This window comes from Ciconia boyciana, chromosome 10 (assembly GCF_034638445.1).
Source record: "Ciconia boyciana chromosome 10, ASM3463844v1, whole genome shotgun sequence".
Lineage (NCBI taxonomy): Eukaryota > Metazoa > Chordata > Aves > Ciconiiformes > Ciconiidae > Ciconia > Ciconia boyciana.
Window position 1 is genome coordinate 2,054,636 of NC_132943.1, and position 16,131 is coordinate 2,070,766.

At 46.8% G+C, this 16,131-nt stretch overlaps 1 protein-coding gene across 6 annotated transcripts in view; it reads right to left on the reverse strand.

Moving 5' to 3' along the window:
- The window catches only part of FMNL2 (formin like 2), a 155,277-nt gene that overhangs the window by 38,105 nt on the left and 101,041 nt on the right, over positions 1–16,131 (reverse strand). For all 6 annotated transcript variants that reach the window (XM_072874790.1, XM_072874793.1, XM_072874791.1 and 3 more), the window contains exons 7-9: positions 6,434–6,542; positions 5,119–5,195; positions 2,609–2,702 (exon numbers count right to left, since the gene is read on the reverse strand). In XM_072874790.1, the coding sequence (XP_072730891.1) occupies positions 2,609–2,702; positions 5,119–5,195; positions 6,434–6,542 (280 nt within the window). The remainder of the gene's footprint in view (positions 1–2,608; positions 2,703–5,118; positions 5,196–6,433; positions 6,543–16,131) is intronic.

Sequence of the window (16,131 nt, forward strand, 5' to 3'; positions counted from 1 at the left end):
CAGAAAAAGATTGGCCTGTAAAATCATTTTCAAATGAAAAGTCATTTTCAAAAAGAATTCTTGACAAGATTCAGATCAACTGCGGTTTTCCAGCTCAGTCAGACCCTGAGAACCAAATTCTGTTCTCATTTACATCAGAGCAAAGCTCAAAGCCTAATGAAATATTTGATGTTCACCCTGATGTAAATGAGAGCAGAATTTGGTCCGAAATATCCTGTTTTCCCTACTGACTTTATTACAGGGTGAGTGTTAGGCAGGAGTTCAGGTTTCTTTTGAAGTTATTTTATGGCAAGGAGATGGAGTGGCAGAGATCTAGTTTGACGAGTCTAATCTATCCTAAATATGCACACAGCGTCTGATGAAAGAACCACAGCGAAGCTGCGGCAGCCCTGCAACGCATAGTTACAGAAGCCACACAAATATTACTGAGCTTACAGTAATTTAAATTGGAAGTATACTGCTAGAAATCTAACCCTGGGTACTTTACTTGTCAGCAACTCAGAGAGTTTTAATATACCAGCTGAATGAGCTATAAACATGAAGACTTGAAACCATTACTGAAAACTTGCCTGGGGGAAACTGGAAAACAACAGCATAGAGCAAGAAATAAGCAGCATAATTGGATAAAGAGAAGAACAGCCAAACGCAGAATTGAGAAAGGTAAAATCCTCTCCTTGCACACCCGCTTCACCTGCAACATCCAACAGTTCCGCTATAGCAAACGACTCGATCAAACACAAATGGGAATGGAACGAATAAATAACGGCAGACAAACTGCACGTGTTACACAGGAATTTCTGAATGTCAGTAGGAGAACAGAGAGATGATAGAGCACTTGGAAGAAAATGAAGGAGCAAAACCTCGACTAAAGATGTCAGGAAGGTAAGAGAGCAAACGGGACTTTACACGTGACATGCAAAGGGCCTGTTTAATGAGCCCTACAGACCATCCCGACCACTGGTATTTCGGCTGTAGTCATTTGCCCAAGTTATCTGTGATCCCTCCCACCGCCCTCCCTGATGAGTCACATTTCTTCCAGAATAGAGCAGTAATAAGCCAGAAGAATTTAAACCTGCAATAATAACATACTTTGCATGTTTACAGTGCTTTTCCTATTTAAAGCACTTTTCATATTACCCAATTGTTCTTCATAACAATCTCATCTGTATTTGCTTCCGCGATTCCTTCATTTCACAAAGGTGCAAATGAAGACAAAGATACCGGCAGCTTGCCCAAGGCTACAGATGAATAAATGAAAGAACCAAACTACAATTTCCAGTTCCAGCTCTGTGCCCGCATTAAAGGACTGCAGACCTTTCCCCAGCTGGAAGCAGAATGTCTTATTTCCATATTCTGACCATCCCTTCTGCTGGAGTAACCCAGAAGCAAGGCTTTCTCCATGGTCACACAATCCTTCCAACTCGACTTCCACTTCACAGCCGGGGAAGCCTCGCCAACAGCCGTGCCGTTCCCGTTCCCATTCCCTCTGTCCTCAGGTAGCTCTACGTACACAACACAGCTCACATTTAGGACAGGTCTGGTCTTGCAAAGCTGAGGTTTCTACAACAGGCCCACACTGGAGAATACTTCAAACCTTTTGCTCTGGCTCCATATAATGACGAGCACCTCAGAAACAGAGTTACGGTGCAGCTCTACAATATGCAAATATTTACAGCGAATACAAATCAGAGATTGGTATCTCCCCACCAGAAATAATTCCCCAAACACAAAAAGTAAAAAAATTAACAACTTGGCTTGTTGATCATCTGTATTAGCCCACTTATAGCTAAACACCAGCATTAAGGAAAAACATGCCACATGTTTATACACAGTCCAGTTGGGACTCATCAAGTCTAACAATTTTTGAGCTGGTAAGTCTAGATTCATTTTTTCTTTGATAATAAATCCACACATATATCCAATATTCAAAAGAAACCAGAACAGCAGCTTTCTAGGACTTGATTCTCACACCAGTGCTCGTGAACCTTCATCCAATGTTCTCAAATCCCATTAACCCATTAACTGTATGCAAACATGTGATACGCTTGAACGCATACACCTATGAACGACGCCGGTTTGCTCCACTTGAGCCTACTGGAATACCTGCATTAATTTCAGCAGTCAGTGTCCCATCACTGAGACTTGATTTTGTAACTTCTTCACAAATAAAATTCCTCCTGATAGTAAAACCCGGAGTTTTGCATTTCAAGGGCTTGTGTAAATGGCTCTGAAAATGGGAGATCTAATACACCGTTCCTGGTTGTTTCATCTAAGAACATACAAAAGTGTTTAGAGACAGAAGAACAGGAGGAAAGCTCCCAAGATCTCCATTAGTTTTGCACGCCAGGGACACAGCTCGACTGACCAAAAAGTAACGGGAGCAATTCAGTCTGGATTCATCTTGTTGGGATTATGGCTCTTTTACACAAAAGTGCACAAAATGATGGCATCAACACCACTGCCTGATTCTTTGCAGCTCAAAGTGACTTATGGAATATCTGCAGTTTATGGAAATCTAGGAAATTTAGCTGAATGAGAAAGCTCTAGCCAACGCCATGTAAGAGAACTGTCGACGCACATCGAATTCTAATAAAGCAGAGTAACGTACCTCCTTAAAGTTGTCGAACGCAGATAAAATGATTTCATGCCCTCCTCTGACGAGGCAAACAGCGGCTAAAAGTTCCAAGACAAGGGCCTTTGTCCTGCAAAGAAAAGAAACCGCAACAGTCAGTGACCACCATGTGATGAACCTGTTCTTTCTACCTGTTTGCAAAAGGGATGCGGAGACCCTGGGAGACGCAGTTTGCATCCCCTGTATTTTTAATCTCTTGAAACTAGTAAACCTGCAAGATGCATAATGCTGAGCATCATCTGATCCAGGGCATTTGGACTCTCCCAGGATCATGCAGTTTTCCCCCGTTTTAATGCTTCTCAAAACATGCAAAAATTTAAATCACAAATTATACTTGTGGAAATTCAAGCAGTCGCACAACTCTGGTAAAGGCAGACCACGTCAGCCTTCGGCAGCTTGTACTCCTGGAGAGTTCACCTGCACAAACCCGGAGAGGAGGCAGTTTTACACAAGCCAGGATCACCGCACAGCAGCCATTAGTCAGCTGTCTTCACCACAACGCAGCCCATTTCCTCTGAGCCCAGTTTTTAATGAACGCGCTTATAATTCAAATCTGTATTTTTCCTGATACAAATCTGAATTATTTTCCATGATAATTTGTATTATTCATAGCCAAAAAAAAAAAAAGACGTGGTTCGCTGAAGTAAATATAGGATGCCTTAGCACGTCTTTCCCCTCTTGAATCAGAAATCTGGGCAACTGATTGACAGCAGTGCTAACACAGGCATATTAATGAGAGAAGACAACAGATCACTGAAAGAAAAGCATGCAATAAACTCAGTGTAACTCCACTATAAATAATCCCCAGTACTTTCTTATAGAGTTCACATAAGGCAAAAGCACCAACTGGACTTCATGGCCAGATGAGCTCTGAGCAGATATTAAAATCATGCAGACACATATGAAATTAGTCTCATGCTAAAGCCATGACTCAAACCAGATGTTACAGAAAAAGAAATACCTTTTGGCTTTCAAATGTCAAGGTTATCTTTGGAAACCAGATAAAATGTTCACTTTCCTAGGAAATTTTAAATGTATCATTTTCAATTCTTACTCATCAAATTTTTTTTCCTGCCACAAGAAGAAAATCCAAGCTCTTTCAGACAGGATCAGGGGTTCTTACTACAGATCTTCAATAATATCCCCTCCAAGAGCGGGCTATGAACCGTGCATGCGGGGAGAAGGGCGAGCGATCTCTGTGAGCGGAGAGCCCAGGGGGATGCCCAGGTCCCCGACGCTGCCCGGAGCGCTCACCGCCGGCTGCCCACGCATCTGGGGTGGGGACGGGGAGAGGACAGTCACGGCTGTGTCGGTGGCATCCGTCTGGGCACAACCGGAGGAGACGGAGTCCCTACATCCATCCTCCACCTGGCCCGCCCCCTCCTGCGGCCCTCAGCTCCGCAGCGTGCACGGTCTGGGGATGGGATCAGCTCTGCAGCATCTCTGAGACCTGCTGCTTCCCTTTCTGCACATCTCAGACAACCCCAAGCACTCAAACCTCCAGTTTCTTCAAAAATCATGATGGGGCTTAAACCAAGAAGAAATTAGGTTTTGAACAGCACTAACGTTGTTTTGTCTTCAGATTATTTTAACCACATTTGAAAGTTTTTTTTTTTTAATAAACAGAAACCTAAATAACCCACTTCTTTCAAAAATGAAAACTTAGGCTCTCTCTTGATCACCTGATTCCCAGGCACCAAAAATGATAAAAACAATGAACTTCCCATATCCTTCCCATGTGTGCTGTGCCCAGGCTCGCTGACTAAGGGCTAAATAAAAGAAAGGAAGGAAGAACCTACTTCCATCAGGACAAGATTTCAAGCAGTGCACTGTAAGGCAAGCGGACAGCCTAAGGAAAGGCTATATACATACACATACACAGTGCTGTTTAGTTTTGTCTCATCCCCTAGTCCTACCTTTCCTTGCAAACATCAGTATGTCAGATTTGGTTTCGTTAGACATGCAAGAGTTTCACAGCTCCAGGCTTTGCTGGAAGTGGCTGCCAGGGTCACAAGTGTGTGCGGGGAGAGGAGGGGACACAGCCTCGCAGCCATCAGTTCCACTGCGCAATGACAACGTGACTGCTGTGCCTGAACAGCAACCCGACACAGAACAAGAATGAAACCCTCTCTCAAAGAAATCCAAATCTAAGGACCCCTCAGACAAAATCTAGTTAAGAAGATTTTCCTATTCTTCAGGAAAATCCCATGCTAAGCTGCTTGTTATCAGCAGGGTGGTCTTTGCACTGCAATAGAGCTGGAGTGCTTAAGCAGCAAATTTTCAGCTGAAGAGTCAGTAGGTCCTGAAACCAATGGAACCGGATGGCAGTTGCTCATCTATTTGCGCCATAACACAGATTTAATCTGATTCAGAACGAAGTCTGATTTTTGCTACAGGTTTGTGCATAAACATACCCCTGAAAATCCCTTTCCATGTACCCTTTACTTACCTACTTCTTAAACTCTCTAAAAGCAAGTGCAGCCTACCTGGGATTCTTGTTGTTCAAGCTTAGTGCAATTTCGTTAACGGCATGTGGATGCGACATGACCATATTGAATCCATACTGAAAAGAGAAGGGGAAAATATTGTTTCAGTTTTGAGACTGAAATTATTCTTTTTAAAATCCAACAAATTACATGTCTCTGACCAGATCTGGCGGCAGTCTTTCACGATGCTGTAAGCCAAACAAAACACTGTCGAGTTTACGAAGCGGGCCAGTACATTTCCATCTACCACTGTGCCTAACGACTTCTCTGCCACTAACAGCATCAAAAGTACTTGGTTTGGCCATGTCAGCCAACAAAAAGGGGTCCAAGAGCTGCTCCTACACCACTGCCAACCCCTCTGCTCATCCTTTCCCCTCCCTCCTCTTTTTATTTCTGACAGTCAAGTGCATCATTTACTCTCTAAAGAGGAATTCGCAATTCAGCTGCCAAAATCACTTCTTCTCCAGCATGCGTGCTGCCACAGAGCGACTGCATCGTGCAGTTATTGCATGAGTACCGCTGGCTTTGCTCTCCAAAAATGAAAAAAGAACTGCTTTCCAAATACTGTATTGGTTATTAGTACAAGATCGTTGTTTACCATCTTCTTCTAAGAAACCCTGTAAATCCCAGGGAGCTGGTATTCCCAAGGGCAGAGTTCACATACGCAGCCGTGTTAGAAATACCTCGTACGACCATACAACTCGTAATAAAGGTGTTCACCACAGCCTTTCTTTGAAGCACGTAACTTTTAGCTGGTTACTGTTTTAGCAAAAAATCCCAAGTCTCTGAAGCTACCTGGGCATGCCATATGATCCCAGCATCCCACTGAAGAGAAGAGAAACTCATGAAAATATGATTAGCTTTGGTCTAGTTTATTCTTTGACTTGCAGTTATTGCAACTGCCTGGCGATAAGCAGGTAACAGGAGTGAAAGCTTGGAGCTTCCGTCAGTGTACAGCTCTTCTGAAAAATTCTCGTATTTCCTAAGTGTTAGCACTGAATTCTGAGACAAACTAGACCTTCAGTTGTATAGCTGCATGTCTAATCAGTTAGCGCAAACTGAGCCCATCACTGCAAACAGCAACTGGCCCAATACGCACATGCTCTTATCTACGTGGGTCTTCACACCTGTACTAAATCACCTGCAAGGGTACACAAGGACTGTGTTATATTGCTTCCCTGCTACACTGCCTCAGAATGAGTAAGAATTTAAACCTCTGCATCAGTTTTATCTTAACGATTCACCACTAACCTTTTCCTCCCCGCTCCCAACAACAAAATAGTTATGTGGTCCAAAAGGACAAAAAGGGAAATACCTGGTAATTCATTATGGCCCGTAAACACATGATGCAGACATGGACATCATCTTTTTTACTCACTAATCTGGAATTTTTTAGAGTTCTTCGGCTTGGCAAGGTGTTATACCTGCAAACAAAAACAGCTCTCATCAATCACAAGACTATTTTTAGGCAGTAAGAATAAAGGAATGGAAATACTCCTGCACTGGGTGAAAATGCAGACAGCTTTCAGTTCTGCAGAGCAGATGACCGTCGGACAATACACATGCAAATAAAGCAGAAAAAAGGTCACAGGCCGTGTACGCTGGCAGCGCACGAAGCTCCAGATGCATGGCTCCACGACCGCCGGCCGGCCACCGCTGCCCAGCCCCGGGCCAGCCCAGACCGCGAACTGCCGGCCTCAGCCCTTCCACCCGGCGCGGCCGATGCCGCCAGCCACAGCACAACTCATCCAAAGCCAGGTACCTCCAGCTCTCGTGGCATGCAACGGGGAAAGAACGATCCACCCACAACCAGAGGTATTCTGGATTTTTTTCCATGCGCTTCACTCTGCACGAGCAACGGCGCAGACTTTTAATGGAACCGAACATTCGTAGGCATCAGCAAATGTATTAATTCCCGCTGCATTTCATTTAAGAATGGTGCCTCTCTTCTATTCTGCAGCTGAGCTTTCTGAAAGCCCTCCAAATTATTTGAGGAAAATACAGCCCTTAGGAACCTTCCTCAGAACAGAGGCATTAATTATTTTAATTGTAACCCCTAACTGGTAAATCAACCTTGAATTCAATTATATAAGTGCACGGAATAAACACAAAGGGAAATCTTTGAATCTGTCATTTCTATGGCATAGTAAATGAAAACCACATTGCAGCTCTCCCTGAGATACTGCTTATTTTCTTTAAGAAAAAACATGCTTCATGAGCTGAGCACAGGAAATTGGAGACAAGGAGACGGGCTGCCATATGAAATACATATATGTTCTTACATATGTGAAATTGAATAAGCAACGAGAGGATTACGATTATGGTCAAGAAACTATTTTGACAGTGACGCACTAACTGCTGCAATCGGCTGACGGTGTCCACAGTGCCGCCGTGCCGCCCCGGCCAGCCCCGGGACCAGCACGCTGCAGGCCAAGCCCTGTCCAAACTGCGGGGGTCCGTGGGCTGGGCCCCCCCAGCCGTGCCAGGGACACGGAGGTTCCCGGCAAAGCTGCGCAGGCTGCCCCGAGCAGCCCCATCACCGCGGGCGATGCTGGCAGCACAGGTGAAGGGTGGTGTTTGGGGTTGGAAAAACACGTTGTTTATCCTGCTCCGACAATTTACAGTGTAAAAACAGCCCCGAGAGAACGTCCAAGCAGGTTCTCAATTAGTGACAGGGCTGCAGCATCCAGAGATTTGCTCCTGATTTACACCCATGCAGGTGAGAGCAGAGACCAGAAGGGCATCGGCTCACCGGCTCGGAGGCTAACGAAACCGCTAGGCAAGCACAGTAATCCTTTTGCATTTCCAACTATCACACTCGGGCCTGAAAATAGAGGAAGAAGTGTAAAAATCTGCTGGTAGGAAGACAGAAAGAAAAATAACATGATGCACGTGCAGTGATGTGCAAATTCTGACATTTCTTATGCAAAGAGCAACTCCACTGGGGGAAGAAAGAGAAATTCATAGACGAAGCTTGACTGGTGGAGTAAATACAACCTCCCGTAAAAACAACGCTTCTTCAGACAACTGCAGCTGGCCTCACACTTGCCAATGCCACCTTTGCAGCCTGGAGAACATACACGAGAAGGCTTTTCTTCTCTTTGACTCGGGAAAACAACTGCAGTGGGGAAAGCTTCTGGATTACAGCATCCTTAGCTCTCACTAACCTTAGCAGTCCCTAACCAGGAGTTAAACGAGTCAGTGCTGGCACCCAGCCGTGACTCAAAGCACAACTGCAAACATGCCGCGGCAGGGCGAGAAGGCGAGCCGGAGAACGGGAGAGCTTCCAGGGGACACGCAGACCCAGGCTTCTCCATCTGAGAACTATCCCAACGCTCCAAGAAAGTATGAGAGTCATGGAGGGAGTCAACAGGGAACGATTTGTCATTATTTCTCCTAACATGGGAACTACGTGGCATCACATATAATTATCAGGTGACGGGATCAAAGCAAACCTGGTAATTTTCGAGGCACTCCTTCCTCCACACAGTGCTCCGGAGAGCGGGAGCTCTTCAGCACAACTGCTGCGGAGCCCAGAGCCCGGCACAGGCTCCAAAAGCACTTACACCAATTCACAGAGGAAAAAATCTATCAAGAACGATTAAACACGAGATGCAATCCTTAGATCAGGATGCTTAAATTTACAGACTGCTGGAAGCAGGAGCACGTACCAGGAGAAACATCACTGGGTATCTGTCTTGCTCGTATTAAGCAAGTGCTCTAAGCAACTCCTGCACTAAGCATCTGCTCCTGGGCAGCGTCAGAGAGGGTCGGAGAGACGGCTTCGGTGTTACCACACTTCGCTTTCTTTCCTCTGCATATTTTGAGTGCATTTGGGGGGTTGCCCTGTTTATTGCTGATGCTACTGTTCAGTTACTCATCTAATCCATGCTACTCATTCTGTTTAACAGAGGCGTAGCTTTTAAAATCAGTGATTAACTTCATTATTTTTTTTAATAATAATAGTAAAGATTAATAATAAATACATGAACAAGTAATAACAGACTTGTTTTATTCTGACTCACTAGCTCACTCTCTGACACAAAGAGCATACCTGCAAATTTTCTCACTTTAAAGGTACAAAACAAAACGGATGAGGAGGCTCGTACGAGGGTCTGGGCGTACCGAGTGCCAGGCAGCGATCGCGGCTCGGCAGCACCCTCGCTGTGCCCACCTGTGCGGCTGCGGGAGCCTTCCCCGCTCCGCAGCTCCAGCGCGGGATGGGAGCAGAACGCGCAGCGAGCTCCGGAGCGCGGTGCAAAACCACCCTGCCCACGGAGAGCCAGCGACTCTCAGGCTTCAGCAATTACCTCCCTTTGCTTTCATTTTCCAGGAGCACTGAGATGAAAGAAACCCCAAAATTCAAAGCAGAATTCAGTCAAACTTCCCTTTTTTTTTTTTTCCCCATGTATATGAATGCATAAATCAGCTCAGGGCACTCCAGACGGATTTCAGGTTTGCAGGAAACATGACCTAGTTTTGCCTGAGCCCGAGTGAGCAGTTAAAGCACGGGAGCCGGGTTTCGGGGAGCAGATCCCGAGGAGGGGCGCAGGCTGTGCCTCGGAGGACCGGGACAGGGTTAGGCTGCTCCCCGCGCAGCGGGGCTGTCCCGGTGGGCCCCAAGCCACCACGAGCACTTTGGATTGGGACGTGTGCCCAGTCCAATGGTGTAGACTTCTAGTACACCGCGTTAATGACAGATACAAGTTACAGCTGGTTTCTCCTATCATTTTTATCTTATTATCAGCTAAAGAATATCATGCCCTCATTTGTCTGCACTGGCACCCTCAGAGTAGGAGCAAGGAGAGCAGAGGACAGCCCAGGGTGGACCTCACCACCGCCATGGCCCCTCGCACCTCGGCTCCGGGACACTTTGTCCGGCTGCTCCTGGTGGGAATGGGGCCGGCATGGGAGCTCCAGCCAGGGCTGCCCTGCCATCCTGCCTGCGTCCCTGCGGACGGGCTGAGCGCCCACACGCAGACCCCGTGCTCGGGGACTCACTCATCTTCCAAACCTCCCTTCCCGAGACCAAAGAAGAGCAGTGCAACCTTTACCTGGGAGCCCTACACGGAGTCTGAACTGGGAAGTGTGGAAGTGCTGCCAGTGTTGGCTGGAGAATGTGTAACCGCACCGCACTAGCGTATTTCCATACATTCATTTCACTAAATATGAAAAACACTGCAATAAGAAGATTTAAAAGTCATTTCTAGTCCTACAGAGATCGTTCCTACAATGACTTATCTCAGTTTTAAACTACTAAAGGCTGCATACATTATTTTCCTTTAAATTTTAAATAAGCAGAGTAATTAGATCTTTATCATGCCACTGAGAGAAGAAAAAAATCTTCCTCAGTGCCTGCTGTATCAACTCCTTTAATTTCAGAATGCCTTTAAACATCTCGCAGAGTTTTGTCAGCTGTTACAAATGGGAGCAAGTCTCCTTAAACTAATAAAAGATGACCACAAAGCCAGAATTTGGCATTTCCAGCCGCTTGGGGAGCGAGGAGAAACAGAATCGGGGAGCAAAGATACTCTGCAGTGCAGCAGGACCCTGGAGCACGCTGGGTCCGATCTCCCTGGGAACCCAGCCCGGGATCCAGCCGCCTGGACGGAGTCTTGCCGGGCTGAGAGATGCTCTCCTCGACACCTCTCACTACCCACACGGCTCCCCCGGCACCTATCAAACCCCCGCTCTGCAGAGCAACGCAGGCACCAAAAGGAAGGTTTGAGGTGAAGACAATATTCGCCTCTTCTGAAGAGGTGGAAAAGACCCACAGAAACCCAGCAAGGGCTGCGGACATCCCGTACGGCACTGCCTGCCCGCAGCCAGGAAAACTGCTGTTCTGAAGCCTGGAGATGGTCACTTGGGGGATTCTCATGACCAGCCAAACAGGCAAAGTCAGAGGGAGCTGTTGTGTTCTTCCCGAAACCCAAGGTGACCCTCACCCCCGGGGCCTCTGCCCCAGGGCAGGTACGCAGCTCCAGCCCCAGACGGCACGCCTTGCTCCGGGCTCTCTCCGCAGCACTCCTCCTGCCTTCCCCACCATCCCGCGCATCCCTAGCCGCTGGCGTGTTATTCCGTGATATCATCAGCGATACTCAGAGCCCGCACCCTCCGGCTTGCAGAGCTTCCACCCGTGTTAGTTTACGATTAGGCTGAGAAACGGGTACAGAATATGCAATCAAGAGCTGCAGTGCAGAGAAAATATCTCTAGCACAGATGGGATTCTGCCCTACATTTAGATCGTTTCCCTTCAACAGATGCAAATTTCTTCACACAGACATGAATGCCAAGAATTAATGAGGATTTTTTGTACAGAAACTCTTTTATGACGACTCTGCACACTGGAACTAAGGCTCAAGATGCTTTCTCTGTATTAGTGGCAATTGCAACGACCCCTGATGTTATTTGTTTCCCTCCTAAAGGCAGGGCAGACTGGCAGTAGCTCTAACACCTCCCTTTACGCGACATGAGCCAAGCCAGGGTGGATGATCTTCTTTTGCTTTTATTTCATTTCTTGTTACTAAACATTAGGCTGATCTGAGCATCTGGATGAATCGTTGGTTTTGATTTCCTGTCTGCTGCAGGTCAAAGATTATGTCACCAAGAGTATATTTATCCTGGTAATTAAATTCAGATGGTTCCTCTTTTATTTCCTCTGCCCCTCCTTTAAAGAAGAACTATAAAACCTTACTTCTGAAAAAAGCCGAAACAGAAAACCTGACCACGTGCAAGCTCCTGCAGCGTGTAATGCTTTCCTCCTGCCAGCCATCAGCGGTGGGTAGGGGATGGCACACGTGGGGAGGGAGCTACTCCGCAGCTTCGTGCCTTCGCTGCTGGAGGCCGTGGGGAAGCAGGCGAGATCGGGCATTTCCACAGCCGGGACGCTGCACCCGCGTGGGAAAACCAACACCCATTAAAACCAAGGCTAAATCCGTGCTGAAATACATGGTACGGTTCAAGGTTCTTTTTCTCATCCAGTTCTAACAGAAGTACATTTCTGTTCAAGAATAACCATTCATGCTTTTTATTCAATTTGTTAACAATTTAGTTAATCCGGTGCTTGTAAAGGCACTGCCACCACGTCTCTGGAGACCAGGCTGTGCTTTTACCCACCAGCCTCCTAAGAAAGGTGAGAAGGACCATTCAGGCCAGCCAGCCTGAAGATACTAATTTTGAAAAACTACTCCTGCCTCCATGTCCACGTTACTTTGTTAACGCGATCAGCCAGAACCACTGAAAATGTCCAGTGCGTCCTGGACTCATCCAGCACTTTGTACAACCGAGACCTACAAAACCCAACCGCAAGGGCATCTTCTGGTGCAAAACAGCTCACACTGAGACTGAAGACCCACGGATGGATAATTAAAACACCTACGCAACAAACTGGGATACTCAAAGTAATTAAAAGCCCTTTCCACCACGGTAAGTGAGCACAAATCTCAATACAAACTCCTGCCACCTCCACCGACTCCAATGGGAGGACTTTCATGCTTAAAACGAGGACGTGTGCCCAGTCCAATGGTGTAGACTTCTAATACACCGCGTTAATGACAGATACAAGTTACAGCTGGTTTCTCCTATCATTTTTATCTTATTATCTGCGAAAGAACATCATGCCCTCATTTGTCTGCACTGGCACCCTCAGAGTAGGAGCAAGGAGAGCAGAGGACAGCCCAGGGTGGACCTCACCACCCCCATGGCAGCTCGCCCAGCTCTGTGTGGGCTGGGACTCCTGGTTTTCGTTGGGGTTTGGTGGTTTTTGGATTGCATTTCTGCGATTTTGGTGGTGGTGGTTTGGAGGTGGTGGTGTTTGTGTTATGAATGTCCTTCTGACAGTAGAAAGGGACTTTGGAAGAGGAAGGTCATGGCGCTTCCTACTAACTTTGGCTTTCTCTGGTCTCTTAGAGCAAGTTACAAGCTGGGTCTGCTGGACGCGGGGACCCTGAACTTGCACCCCTCTGCAGGGGATGAGGCCTGGAGAGGGCAAGACCACGAGCCTGTGCTCAGTGGTGGCCCCCACAAGCACTAAAAGCAGTGAGGTGCAATCAGCTCCTCCGCTCATGCAAGGGTATAAATATGTGCCCTGGGCGAGCCAGAGCAGGTAGCTGTGCTGCCCGAAAATGTCTCCCTTCTGCCACTTCAGACACGGGCCACAAAGCTGGTTTGTGCTACAAATGTGAAGAAAATAAATTACTCTGAGCCTGCTGGTTTTGTCTTCATCTAAAAGAATCTGGGAAAACTATTAATCCATAAAGCTGAGGAGCTATTTGCTGCTTAAAAAAGGTGAGAAAAGAAATCGAAACAGCCGGTTGCGGTCTGTCTCCCTCCTCCCAGGCTACGCAGCCCGTGCGTGACTAGAGATGTAAATGCACACACAGGAGGTGCTCAGCTCTGCAACGCTGGGCGCATCCCACGTAGCTTCCAGCAAGGGAACAAGCGTGTTCTGTCACCTCTGTACGCAAGCCCAGATGGCTACTGCGGGGGGTCCTCCCCCAGTTCGAGCAGGGCACCCACCTACAAGCAACCCCACACCACCACCAAGCAGGCTACGCGAAAAGGGGTGCACGCTGCCTTGGGGCTCCCCTCGGCTGCCAGAGCCACCGCTGCCCGACTAATGCCTGTCCGAGGTCTGTAAAAATCGTGGTCTTCAGGTAGAGAAACCAGAAGAATCACAAGACCAACAAGTGACTGCTCAAATATATACTCTGTTAAATTAGCAAGTATCTGACAAAAATTAGGACGGCAAAGTCAGCTGGCCCCCGAGCAGCGAAAGTGTTAATGGCGAAGTCCAATTCACTGCAGCCTAAGAAGCAGTGCCAAAGCTGAGTCCAATTATTGAATGCATTCAAAGCCCATTTATGGATTAAGATAGTTTTGCCTGGATCACCCTCTCATTAAGGACTCCAAAGATTTTGAAGAAAGAAATGAAGTTTCTCAGTTCAATCCACATAAAAATTGAAGTATTTGACTCGGAAAAAAGGGAATTTCTAATGGGCTGGGACATTACAAAGTCTGCATTAATATTTATCTGACAGGAGAGTATGACTCTCATGTGAAAGTAACGCTCTTTCCCCCCCAAAAAGCAGCAATAAAATCCCCAAAGGTTCATCCCCGTTTTTATCCTTCTGCCCTCATTTTGGTCTTTGCTTCCCAAATCCCTGTGCCTCCTCTTAAAAAAAAAAACCTCAGTTGCCAAGGAAACCCAGTGAGGAGGGAATTGGCAGGGTTTAGCACTACTAAAAAGAGCTATGGGAAGGCAGTTAAAGTCACAATTAGAAATGGATAGCCTCAGCCACGCAAACGAGCAGACAGAAAGCCTCCGTGCCCACGTCACCGCCGGGCGAGCTCACGCCGCAGCGAGCTTGCCCTGGCTGCTGCAAGGGAACCGCTCACTACGCTGGAGCCGCAACGTTTGCAAGCGTGCAAGGGGTAGAACCCTGCCAGTACTTCCTAGTGTTGCTTTGCGCTTATCTCCCATTCTTTTTGCTGTAATTAAACGTGTACAGCCCAGATCAGCTGGGATTGTGCAGGGTCCTGAGGGCTACAGCATGTTTACTGCTATTGAACCCTGAGGACAGGCAGGAAACTGGTGCCATGACACTGCCACACAAGCACCGAAAATGAGAAAAAATGGTGTTAAAGCTGGCACGAAACACTGTCTCCCCAAATCTTCTTGCTGTTTTAATAAAAAGGAATCCAGGCCAAATCTGTTTTCATTTTTCATACTGCTATGGCATAGCAGGGGTGAGTCCAGCTCCTGAATTTTAAATTACCCTGTTAAGATTGTCAGACTTCTCCTTTTTCATCCAAGAGGGAGGACCACTTCTTCCTTTCTCTCCATTTTAATGGTTTTTATAATAAAGACAGAAGAGGAGCTTCCACACAGAAGAACCTATGGCCTGGGTCTCCGCACGTCCCAGCCACGTCGTCTACCCAGTGACGGGGCAGGAACCTCCCGCTTTTGACCAGAAACGCCATCCTGCACACCCTCCTCGCTTGATGAGCACCTAAGCTTGTTCTCAGGAGAAGATTCTGTTTCAGTCAACTGATATTTACTAATTCTACAAAAAAGCCCTTTCTTAAAAACTTCCCACCTACTTTCAGCTTTTACTTTTTTTAATACGCATAGCCCCCAGCTATTGAAGAAGTACACATTCTAAAACACAGATATTTTGTTTTAATGAAACGCAAACCAAAGATGCTAATTCCACGTAAATGCTGGAGAGTTTCTGCCCAAGCTGCCCCGGCACAAAGATGGCTCTGCAGGCAGGAGGGAGCACTTGGCTGAAAACCCCTGTACTAGGTTACATTTCTGTGCCAGTGTTGGATATGAGTGAAGGCTCTATTTGTAATAAAAAAGACGGAATAACATGGAGAATGACTAAGGGCTCTATGTCTTAGGTATGAAACTCATAATACTATTTGCAATGTGATAAAGAAAACTAGTATCTTGTTTCAAAGTAAAACACATTTTATGTTCTTTTAGAAAATCCCACTCTACGGAAGCAAACTACACTTTGAAGTTATAATGTGATAACCACACGTTTTGGAGGCTGAAAACTCCCCCTGATGCTCAGGCGGTCGCTTTACCAAGACGTACGATTACCACATTATAAGGCATGGGGAGCAGTGCTAGCCACGCGGCTCCATGCCCTGCACGGCCCGTGCTGCCTGTAACCTTGCACCTGGGACTTACGAGATTTTCCGGCTCGAAGCCTCATCAGCAGAGCGCAAAGTGAAGCCGCTCCAGAGGCAGTTGGCTGAAAAGCAGCTCTGGCGGCGTTTGAACTGAAGTTGCTCAGGCAGAGAAACCAATCTGATGGTATGTGAAAGGCAGAGGAGAGCAGAGGAGGGAAGGATGCGAGAGAATTGGAGAAGAGCGTTTGAAAGGGAGGGGAATGAAGGATGCAAGGAAGGAGACATTGAAATGGAAAATAAAAAAGGTAAGGAATAAAGGGGGATGTGAAAAAGGAAAAAGGATGGAAGGAAATGAAGAGAAAAAATGTAAGA